Source organism: Gavialis gangeticus, unplaced genomic scaffold (genome assembly GCF_001723915.1).
Source record: "Gavialis gangeticus isolate Ggan-Ray unplaced genomic scaffold, GavGan_comp1, whole genome shotgun sequence".
NCBI classification, from domain to species: Eukaryota; Metazoa; Chordata; order Crocodylia; family Gavialidae; genus Gavialis; species Gavialis gangeticus.
The window spans coordinates 36,780,788-36,792,251 of NW_017729008.1; the positions used below are offsets into that span (position 1 = coordinate 36,780,788).

The 11,464-nt window shown below is 46.3% G+C and overlaps 1 protein-coding gene across 1 annotated transcript in view; it reads left to right on the plus strand.

The window, feature by feature from the left end:
- Positions 1-11,464, plus strand: part of SFMBT2 (Scm-like with four mbt domains 2) — a 187,039-nt gene that overhangs the window by 163,699 nt on the left and 11,876 nt on the right. The window contains exon 16 of the mRNA XM_019509604.1: positions 5,659-5,768. Coding sequence (XP_019365149.1) covers positions 5,659-5,768 — 110 coding nt within the window. The remainder of the gene's footprint in view (positions 1-5,658; positions 5,769-11,464) is intronic.

Here is an 11,464-nt window from a genome sequence, read left to right on the forward strand (position 1 = left end):
CCTTGTGGAATCGGGGCTCTGTCTCGTTCTGCCCTCGGAGGATGGTGAATCAAGGGGATGTCTAAGTGTTTTGCCTAATATAGACTCCAGTCCTAGACTCCTCCATAGGAGGTATGTCTGAGGCCAGAAGAGAGAAGAATTCAGCCAGCCCAGCAATGCAGCCATCTCTGGGGAGGAATTCAGCAGCCATTAATAGTTGTGTCTCATACCTTGTGCTTTTTTAAAATAAAAGAAAAGGTTAGAACATCCTAGCAACGTTTCAGAGACTAAATTAAATTTTAACACACCGGAAAGGATCATTCGGAGAACCTGGTCTCACTTTTTGCACAAAACGTGCCAAAACCTTCTCCCAATGATTTTTATCACTGCTTTAACTCTTTGTTGTTGCAGTATGATATCTCTTTTAAAAAGGTGTCCAATTGTGTTTCGAAGATGCCCAGTGATGTGGAGTCTACCATGTCCCTCGGAAGTCTGTTCTGAGGGTGATTTACCATTGCCATGAAAAGTGAGTGTTACTGGCTTGTTTCTTTTGTTCGAAAACAAAAGGACTTTTGGTGTAATGCAGCTCCCTTTGGTGAATTCAAGAAAAGCAGAATAAGCCAGTCTGGGAAAAGAAGGAGCAAAGCGTGTTGAACTGTTGCACTTGCTTCTATAGTTTGAAATTTTAAAGCATGGAACAGCTTGTTAAGAGAAACTTGCATAATGAATTGTCTCTGTCGCGCTGCTCCGACAATTAAGAATTATGCTGAGTTTTAAGTGTATGATGGAGCGAGGAGGATGGAGTTATCGTTAGAAATCAGGTTGGGTGTTTGTATTGGTGGCATCTTGTATAAGCTGCATGGACTGGGTTTTCTCTTAGTGAAGTTGATGGCATTTTTACCATGGATTTCAGTTTAGATCTTCAGCTGATAGACCCCGGTCAGCTGAGGGCCAGCCTCTCATTATTGTTGGAGGCTATAGGTTCGAGACTGGATGCAAAAGGGTCTTGGGCATCTAAATTGCTGTTTAGATGAAATTTGTTCCTGGGACTTGCTACACCCTGGACCCAGAGTCGGACTCCCTTTTGCTTGTTTCTGGCCCTGGGGTTCATACATTCATGCCTATTTCAATAGGAAGGCCTGCGGGTGCCATCACCCAGCCTAGCCTATGGCCTGATGGCTGGGGTGTTTTTCTAGGAAGCAGATGTGCTTTCAAACCCCTCAAGCTAAGGTAGAAAGAGCCCAGCTCCTGCTTTTTCCTGGCCGAGTGCTCATATAACTCCTGAGCTATCAGGCAGATACTGGGCTCCTCCTCTATGACATGAGCTCTGGGCACATGTACTGCATTGGACCCCTCTAAGGACTGAGACACCAAGTCTAGATGGGGGCTCAAATGTTGGCTAGAAGTGTCTGACCCAGCAGTGCAGGGGGTGCCTAGTTCAGGGTTCGGCAACCCCTGGCATGCATGCCAGAGCATGGTATACGATGCCGTTTTGCTCAGCACACCACAGCTGCCCCCAGCTTTGGGCAGCTGCTGCCGGCCATAGAGCCTGGGCTGCCTGCGGCAGGCAGGGAGGCTGCAAGCCCTGCTACAAGCAGCCTGGGCTCTGTGGCAGGCAACAGCTGCCCAAAGCCCGGGCCAAATGTAGGAGGCTGCAACCGATGCATTGGGGTCTGCAGCCCCAGCCTGGCACTGTGGCTGGCAGCAGTTGCACTCGTGCTTTGGGGCGTATGGCGAGGAAGGGGCCTGGGGCAGTGCAACCCTGGTCCCTTCCCCACTGCATGCCCTGAGGCATGCACGCAGCCACCACTGGCTACAGAGCCAGTGTGGGGCTCTGGACCCCAGTGCAGCTGTCTGCAGGCTGCCCGCCTACTGGGAGCAGCCCTGGCTCTAGCAGCAGTGGGTGCACGCATGGCTCAAGGTGCATGGCGGGGAAGGGGCCAGGGCTGTGGTGCCACAGCAAGGATCAGGCCAGTTGTAGCTCCTTTGCTTTCCACCCCTGGCACACCAGCCTCTTCACAGTCCAGGTTGTGGGATTTTTTGAGACCATCCCGAAAACTTTGCCGACCCCTGGGGTAGTTGCGGCCTGAGTCCAGGAGAATGATGGGATTTCAGATGAATGGCCTTCTTCTGTGCTTCCTATTGGCTGGGCTGGGCATGGCCCCTCTCCTTGCTTTGCATGCTGGCTGCTGTGAATCCTCATCCCAAGTGCTATATCCCTCCATTTAAAGTGCAGAGACCATGGGGCCATCACTCAGGTTTCTTTAGTTTCAGTCCTGGTGGCAGATGCCCGTATTTTGGGTGAGATGATGCTCAGTGTGGTCTCTATTAACCTAGACCCACATCTACAAAGTGGACATAGGCACTGCAGTGCCAAATGCTGCAGCAGCTAACATTCAAGTGCCTCGTGGAATATATGCCACCCAAGATAAGTGCCCAGAGACTGTGCAGGGAGAGTTCAGTGCCTGAAATTGGGATCCACAGAAGATATGCTGAAAGGGAGCTGAGACTGGTAGTAGAAAATGCAGAGGAGAGGAGTGTGACTTAGGTCCAGGCCCCATTCGAACCTTACAGCAGGCTGCAAGGAAGCATCTCCTTCCACTTGGATTCGACAGCCCTGAAAATGTTCCACTCCTTGCCCCTGTGAATACTTAATTTGCATGTATGAAACAGCAAAAGAACCTAAACTTGATCATCTCAGTGGCCCCACCTTCTCTAATTACGCTGCCTCTTGTCCTCTCCCTCTTTCTGGCCCGGTGACTATCTAATTAAATCATGCTAAGTGGAACAGCTTCTTATAGTGCTATGTCCTATAGCTCAGTGTTTAGGGCAGTCTCCTGTTTACAGGAGTGCGCTTGAACTGAGGGGAAGGGACTTGAATGCAGGTAGCTCTTATCTGATGTGTGTGCTCTAACTACACAGCCGTTGAATAAAATGAGGCAGTAGTACTGTTGGTTATGAGTGGTGTTGACCTGGGTTGGTGTTATCCATGTGCAGAGAGACCTAGTTAGCTGTGTTAGTTTGAAGTCAAGTACAAGGCAGGGTACATTTGCACCATATAGCCTAACCAAGGTAGATATAGGTAGATGTATCGATTGTTGTTAGTCTGCAAGGTGCAGCTCTACCTCCCACTGGACTTGTGTTCAAGACTGAGGTGCTTCTGGGTATGTCCAGAAGCAGACCTTTTGGCACATGATAAACTTTAATTTTGGAAATTTAGATGCCTACTGACTTTAAATGACTCTGGCTTAATCCAGTGGTAGGTTTGGAAGAGTACTTTGGAGTATCTGCAGTGGCAGTTCAGCGAGCCCATTCCTTGTGGATCTAGCTAGACACACATACATGCATGCATACATACATACGTGTGTGTGTGTGTGTGTGTGTGTGTGTGTGTATGTATGTGTATAAGTTTATGTGTGTATGTGTATATATACATATGTGTGTGTGTACATATGGCGCTGGAAAACATAGGACTGGACAGGCATCCCCATTGCTCCCAGGTGTCAAGTCCCCTCTGCTGTGCTTTCACAAAGTGAGGGATAAAAATGCATGTGGGTGTAGGAAAGTCCTCTTGGATCAAATCCTGGTGATGCCAAAGTCAACAGGAGCTTTACTGACAAAGATCTGAATTTGGCCTCTTATTTAAACTGGTGTGGTGACCGTTTTCACTTAGACACAGTTCACATAAACCCAGTTCGCTTCCCCAATGAAGTCATATATCACAATTTCTCCAATGAAGTCATGTATCAAAATTTTCCCTGGTGGTTAAGTGTGTGTGAGATTAAGAGATAATGTCATTGGAAGGGAACATCATTAACATGATAATGGACTCCTGCTGCTAGGTAAATACCAAGCCAAGGGACTTAGAGGAAGTAAACACAGACTAACAACTAAAGCTTTTTTTTCCTTCTTTTTTTCTTTTTTTTTCCCATTCTGCCCCAAAGGGAAATGATTATCCTGTCAAAACATTCTCCTCCAACATGAGCTTAGAAGATTACTGAGAGTCACGGTGCTGACAAGGCAGCATAGAGAAACACTGGTATTATTAGCATCCATGAAATGTATTGGGTGTCTAGCATAAATCCCGGACAACGTGGAATGAAGCGTTTGCAGGTTCTTGTGATTTGGGGTGGGCTTTTTTCGGGGAGGAGGTTGTACATAACTTAATTACTCATCACTGACAACACATGCAAGATTGTATTTATAGGTGATGAAGACGGTGGGGCTTAGGATTCAGTCCTGCCAGCAACAGCTGATTTCAGTTCCCAGCTCTGCTGTGGGGGATGTTGCATATGATCATTTAGGGAAAGATTTTTTTTTTTTAAATGCACCCAGTTTTCAGCACCTCGGGGACTTAGCTCATTCAAAAATATTGGAGCTGCTGTACTCTGTCCGTGTTTGAAAATCTGACCTTCATTCACATGTTGCACTCATTGAACATCCGAGCTATGTCTCGGCCTCAGTTTTCCCACCTGAAAAATGGTCATATATACTTGGAGTGATGTAAGGTTCACTAATGTTTAAGTTCTGAGGCTTATTACATAGGGTTTGACTGACAAATTAAATAGCTGCGTGTCCCAGACCCTACATAGCTGGGGACATGTTATATATTCATCTGTTGTGTGTGCCCTGTGAGCCTATGGAGAAGTAAAGTGCAAAACTTGGTCTTGTGTGACTGACCTGTTCTTGATTGAAATCAGATGATCTTATATGTGCAGTGCATAGGTGGAATCATAGCCAGGTAAATGCACGTACCAGTAAAAATGAACATGTGAGCAGTCACGCTGTGGTTAAGTGGTCAGGAGTAGGTAATGTCTAAGTGGCAAATGAAATTAAAGTAAGCACAAAGGAGAATGTAGGGCTGGAAGGGGCCTCCTGGGCCATCAAGTCCAGTCTCTTGTGCTCGCAAGCAAACATTTATCCGTGGAAACCACAAAATCACCACTGCAAACCTACAAGGAGCAAAATCCTAAACACCAAAAAGCAGGGTATCAAAATGCCACAGGTAAAAGTAGGATCGCCGAGGCCACTGGCAATGCCCTGCTACTGCGAGGACGGGGAAGTAGTTAGCTAATCTATGCTCAAAAGATTATAGGAAAAGGACCATGTCCAATGTTAATTCATCATATCCTAGGACATGGTCCTAGGATGCACCCTTCAGGTGCATGAAATGCACCCTTCAGGGTCCGAGGTAGTGTTAACCCTCTCACAGTGCCTACAGACAGGCTCTCCTGCCATCAGCAGTCAGCCATGGTTGGAAAAATCTTTTCTTCTCCATTCTGCCTTTTGAAAGCAGGGTGTGCGTCTTATTTGGGGGATGTGATATGTGCGAAATTGCAGCATGTTACTGGTACAGGGAATGCAAATTATTGCCTTGGATATGTTGGTAATGCAAAATACTGTCCAGGTCTGCCCCAATGTTGCTTTCAAAGGAAATCCGTTTTGCTAGATAAAAGCATCTATTTGTAGCAGTATCATTCCCAGAATGGGATTTTAAGCTGTCTTGGGTAGGGTCCCCTTTCATTATAACTATATGTAGCACCTGGGACAGTGGAGCCATAGCCCTATACTGGTACCGCTAGATGCTACTGCAGCGCACATCATCAGTGCTAATATTCGTTGTGTGGTCATGAGAGCCCATTAAAGCTTTCCGTTGTACTTTTTTTTGTCTTTCATCAGGTTCTCAGCATGGTAATCAATGCCGCTTACAAACCGGGGAGCGTTTTACGAGAGCTGCAGCTGGTGGAAGACCCACAGTGGAATTTCCAGGAGGAAACACTGAAGGCAAAGTGAGTATCTCCTCGCGCTGTCCTTTTGTTTCCAGCTTCTTTTATTTTCAGAATATGGAACGGATTGAAAAACCAAGTGACATTTTTGTGAACATTTTTCTCTATAGTGGTTTTTTTTTAATACCGTATTAGTTTTTAATTTAGCCCTGTATCTGTTTAAAAAACTAAAAGCAAATGCTCTGACATTTCATTTCTATATTTATTTATTTATTTGTTTATTTATTTTTTGTCACCAGCGTTCCAGATGTTAATGAAAGCTTTCATGTTTGAATCAGCGTAGTATTGAATTTTACAGAATGCTGTTTGGATGTAAATTTGATCTGTTTAGTTGCTAATCCAGGTCTTTGTCTTCTAATCTTTGATATAAAGGCTCTTTACTTCTAGGGAAGAAAAGTGTAACAAAAAACAGTCCTTAGGAGCAAAAACCAAACAAATTTGGACAAGGCATACATTTTGAATAATGATTAAACATCGGAGAACATGATTAAACATTGGAGGAGAGTAATGGTTTCTTCTCTCTAAATCTTCAAATCAGCACTGGATACCATTCTGGCAAAATATGCCTTAGGCAAGCTCAAGTTACTGGTGTCAATAGTAATTCAGTGAACATCAATGATCTGTATTACATAGGATGCCCAACAACATGATCTCATGGTCCCTTATGATCTTAAAATCTATTAATTTGTATTTGCCTTATAGAGTAGTAGTAGTGTATTCAACTTTGTTTCCCTGTTTTAATAGACTTTGCTGCAACTTGAAGGTTGAGTATGCTCAAATATTGAATATTCTTAAATACACCATTGTTGAATGGTCTCGTATTATCTGTTTGGCCATTCAGATACCATTGTTAGCTAATCCTGCACTCTGATTGAGGGATAAAATGTGAGAACCCTTTTACTCTAAAATCACGGACCCATTGTCATTTGAACTAAGGAGGCAGCCTCTGTTAGAACTGAAAAACTATTTGAAAATCTCAGGAAAGGGGAACTTAATATTTTATGATGAACTCAAATGAGTTTCTCCTACAGATTTGCTAAGGTCAGGAGACCATAAGTGCATTTAACAGGCACGAATCTGTTTCAGCTGAAGACTGAGTCACGCTGAAATCATTAGAAAATCTGATTGTTGGTGTTTTCACTAGAACACTCTTCTATCTCTGAAATCCAGCATCAGGTGTAATCTGGCAGGTGTTAAATCAGGTGATAAATGCTTTTTGCAAAATGTTTTTGGAATAAAGATGTAAATGGCTGGATTGTCATTGGTACTGGTCAGGAATAGGTCCTATGATACCCACAGCCCCTCTTGCTTCTTTGCATTTCAGAAAATCAACTTTATTGCTTAGTTTGGGGTCCAGGGCTGCAAACACTTAAATTTATGGGCAATTTTACAAAGGTAGAAGTCCCACTAGACCCTTAGTGGCATTATTTGCCTGAGCTGGTTGAATGTTTAGTAGTAATGTTTGCTCAGTTGGCCCCTACGACAGCAGTGGTTGTTCCAGTAGGTCTGTTGAAAGTCAGCCACTAGTGGGTGAAGTACTCCCAACTCTTTCAACAGGACATTCCTTCCCAGCAGAAAGCAGGGATGATTTACCTGTTTACTTGCCACGCACTTTGTTTCCCTGAGTGCTTAGATCCCATAAACCACTGCTTGGCTTTCTTGCATTGAATACCAGCCTCTGGCTGCTTTACTATTCATTCCACCCAGGAAGAACGCGTACACCAACTGCAGATGCTTCCTCAGCCTGACAAAGGGTATCTACACCCGAAAGCTTGCAAAGAAAAATGTTTCCAACTATTTCCGTTGGGCTAATAAAAGATACCAGATTTACCCAAAGAACCTGGTCTGCTTATGTCCTTAGACCAGCATGGCTACAACCTATACCCCGGATCCCATAAAAACAGCTGTCAGAGGAAAGCCCGCAGAACTTGCAAAATTAACCTGACTGATTTTGTGTGTCTTGCTTGGACTTCGGAGAAATCTGGCAGCGCCTGTATTGAACCCAGCAGTCTAGAAACCAAAGCAGGCTCAAAAAATCAAACTCTGTGGAATTGTTAAAGCAGCATATGACATGATACATCTGATATGACCGTCCGTTCCACTTCTGAATCTTAACCAGTGACTTATAATAAGCCAAAGCCGGTGTAACCCAGGTTTCAAGGGCGCTGGTTACAGTGGCATCTGCCGACAGACTACTAATCGGAGCAGCTGGAACGTGCCTGTTGTAGTGCGATGTGTCACATCACCGCCCTCCTTCTGGTGTCAGGTTGACAATTTTTTAGGTCTTGATAGTTGTTTGGTTTTGAGGGCTGCAGCGGGGGAAGGTGAGATGGGGAGAGAGAGGATAGCCCTTTTCCTGGCAGCAAGCCGAAACACTTGCTGCCAGGATTCGATTAGCTCCGCAGCCTGTGTGCAGTTCATGCTGCTGTCATCAGGGCCCGTCACTGGCAATAGCTTTGCAGAGAAGATACAACTTTTAGATTAGTGATTCCTCCTGTGTGCTTTGCTGAGGTCGGAGGTGCTCAGCTCGTCCCCTCTGCTCCTCCCACACTCCTGGGGCCAGCACGAGGAGCTGTGGGGGCAGTCACCAGAGGCATGAGAAACCCTGCAGGAGCAGCCACAGTGGCAGGAGCTACCCTTGCCCTGGGAGGTACAAACCAGGGCAGAGAGGGGAAGGATAGTGGAAAGATCAGGTCCCAGCAGGGTTAGGATCTGCCCTCGCTGGGCAGCACCTAGATCAATGGTCCTTAACTTGTTTTAGCCTCTTTATCTTTTCTGAATTTAGATTCTAGTTCAGTGATTCTCAGTAGGGGTGCTGCAAAACTCAAAGAAGTTATGGAGCGGTGCTTTGAGGCTAAAAAGATTGAGAACCACTGAGTTCAAATGTCCAAAAGGGTGTATGCACATCGGGGAATCACAGTCACCCCCATCCACGATCGTCGGTGGCCAGCGGGCCTCACCCCTGCGGGGGTGGTCCGCATCCTCGGTCCCTGCCCGTGCCCAGTCGGGGTGTGGGCGCAACGTGTGCCATCTGCCGCCCTCCGCAGGCGGCCCTCCGGGACTGGCAGCATAGCCGCATGGACTGCGGACGTTACAAAGTCCACGAGTGCTGGTCACCGCGCCTGAGCGACACGACTGTCGGTGGCCAGCGGGCCTCACCCCTGCGGGGGTGGTCTGCATCTTTGGTCCCTGCCCGCATCCAGTTGGGGTGCGGGCGCAACGTTTGCCATCGGCCGCCCTCCGCAGGCGGCCTCACGGGACTGGCAGCATAGCCGCATGGACTATGGACATCAAATAGTCCCATCAGTGCTCCCTGCGAGCCGCTGAACCTTATTTATTTTGCCACGATGAGCCAAAGAAGTTATGTCCAACTACCTGATTCTTCCAACCTCTCCAAGTTTAAAATTCTTTTAAGGGTCCCTGGCAGATGTGGGTCTCCAGTTTTTCTAATCACTAGCACACTCTTCTTCCTGTGCCTAAATATGGATGTGGATGCTTGGCTTTCAGCACAAGGGCTGGGATGACTTTCGGCATTAGAACGGTTGGAATGATTTTGTAGCCACAATGAGCCAGAAAATATGAGAAAAACAAGGATTTTTGTGGGTGGTATCTTTTATTGGACCGATTGCGTGGCTGTGATGGCTAGACTTAGACAAGCTTTTGAACACAGTACATTCTTCTTCAGGTCTAAGGATAAAGGCAGGCACCACAGGGACTCAAACCAGTTGGCAGAGCTGTGAAACTGGAGAAGAGAGAAATTCCCAGGGGTTGGGTAGCAGACAAGGAAATCCCAGGAAAAGGGATAGTTTGATTAGTGCAAGATCAAGACCTATCAAGAGGGAAGAGGGTCTTTATCACCTGTTGTGTGGAGAAAGATTAGCAGGTGTCAAGCACATTATAGCATTGAGCATCTGATAAAGTGAGCTTATGAAAGCTTCTGTATCTCTGATTTGGTGAGTTTGTATGGTGCAACTCTTGCTTGTCTTCTGCCAGATTGTTATATGCCGTGGAGTCAATAGCAACCTTCAGCCCCTGGTCCCTAGTATTCAGTCGGCTTATGAATTTTTGTTCCCGGGGTCACCTTTGGAAGGTGTTTTGTGAATTTTCCTTGAGCACAATGATAATAAGGTCAGAAAGTGAGTGTTTGTGCTGTGAAAAGTGTTCTGCTCATTTTTGTATGTCTTTGTCCTTCATCTTTTTCCTGTGACCTTTCATTCTGATGCATAGTAGTAGTCTAGTTTCACCCACATAGTTTCCATGAGGGCATTGGGCACCCTGGATGAGAGTAGTGAGCAAGAGCTCACTTCAAGAGGCGCTCTGTGCTATAATTTACCTGTCTCCTGCTAATCTTTCTTCACTCTGCAGGTGATAATGACCCTTTTTAGAAGTCTTGATCTTGCACGAATCAAAATATCCTTTCTTCTCTTATTTTTTTCCTCAGTTTCTCTCTTCTCTAGTCTCACCGCCTTGCAAACTATTTTTTTTTCTTTGTTGTGCCTACCTTTTTCCTCAGGCCTGCAGAAGAATGCATTGCATTAGAAAGCTTGCCCAATTCAATCCTAGCCATGCCATTGGCCCAATAAAGAATATCCCCCTGCCTTTGTTCTTCAGGCCTTGCCAGTGCCCTAGTTTCTATGGCTGAATCATGCCTGCCCACCTTTGATATTGGTGGGTGAAAAACTCACTGATTCACAAAAGTTAGGGGCTGAAAGGGACCTCGTGAGATCATTGGGTCCAGCCCCCCTGCTCGGGGCAGGAAAGACCGCTGGGGTCAAATAACCCAGCAAGGTGTGCATCTAAATGTACACATGTGCCTAGTGATGTCTTCTGGGTCTTGTTCCTGAGCTGTTGGTGTAAACACGAGCCCTGGCAGATCTCAAAAGGAAGAAGTCCCGTGATCCTTTTGTGACGGTAACAGCTAGTCGCAGGAGTAGGACTCAATCAAGCTGTCCCCTAATCTGAAACTATTGCTCATTCATGCAACAACTGTGTCCCGCTGTGTTTTAAGACAAACCATCCATGCTCCACAAGTATTTCTATCAGTTCGGTCTAGGAAGCTCTAATGTGTAACGTTATGAAAGGGAAGATGGAGTTTGACTGTCCAGGAGAGTTGCTGAGCATTCACACCAGCAAGGTGTGCCTCATGGTTAGGTCACTGTACGGGGACACACATGGTCTGGGTTCTGCTTCTGTCACCGGCTACCTGGGACAAGTCCTTCAAGGCATCTACACACCACCGCCTGGCCATGCTGCCAGAAAACATGTCCTACTCCATGTGCATCCAGGCCTACAAATTGTGGGAGTAGATGACTTGGTGGGATGATCAGGGTTGGATGATATGACCCATGGAGGTCTCTTCCAACCCGGCTTCCCTATGATTTCTGTGATGAACAAGTTTTTGATGCAGAGCATTCCTCTTTAGGGGCCTGCATTGCCATGAATTCATTGCCACGGGTTCATCGGTGGCAGGTCCTGTCAGACCAACCTGGTGGCCTTTTACGACCAGGTCACTAAATCATTGGATGCAGGGGTGGCAGTGGATATAGTTTTCCTAGACTTCAGGAAGGCTTTTGACACTGTCTCTCACCCCATTCTCATTAGGAAGCTGGGGGACTGTGGCGTAGACACCCATACAGTCCAATGGGTCGCCAACTGGTTAGAGAGTCGCACCCAGAGGGTGGTAGTGGATGGGTCCTTCT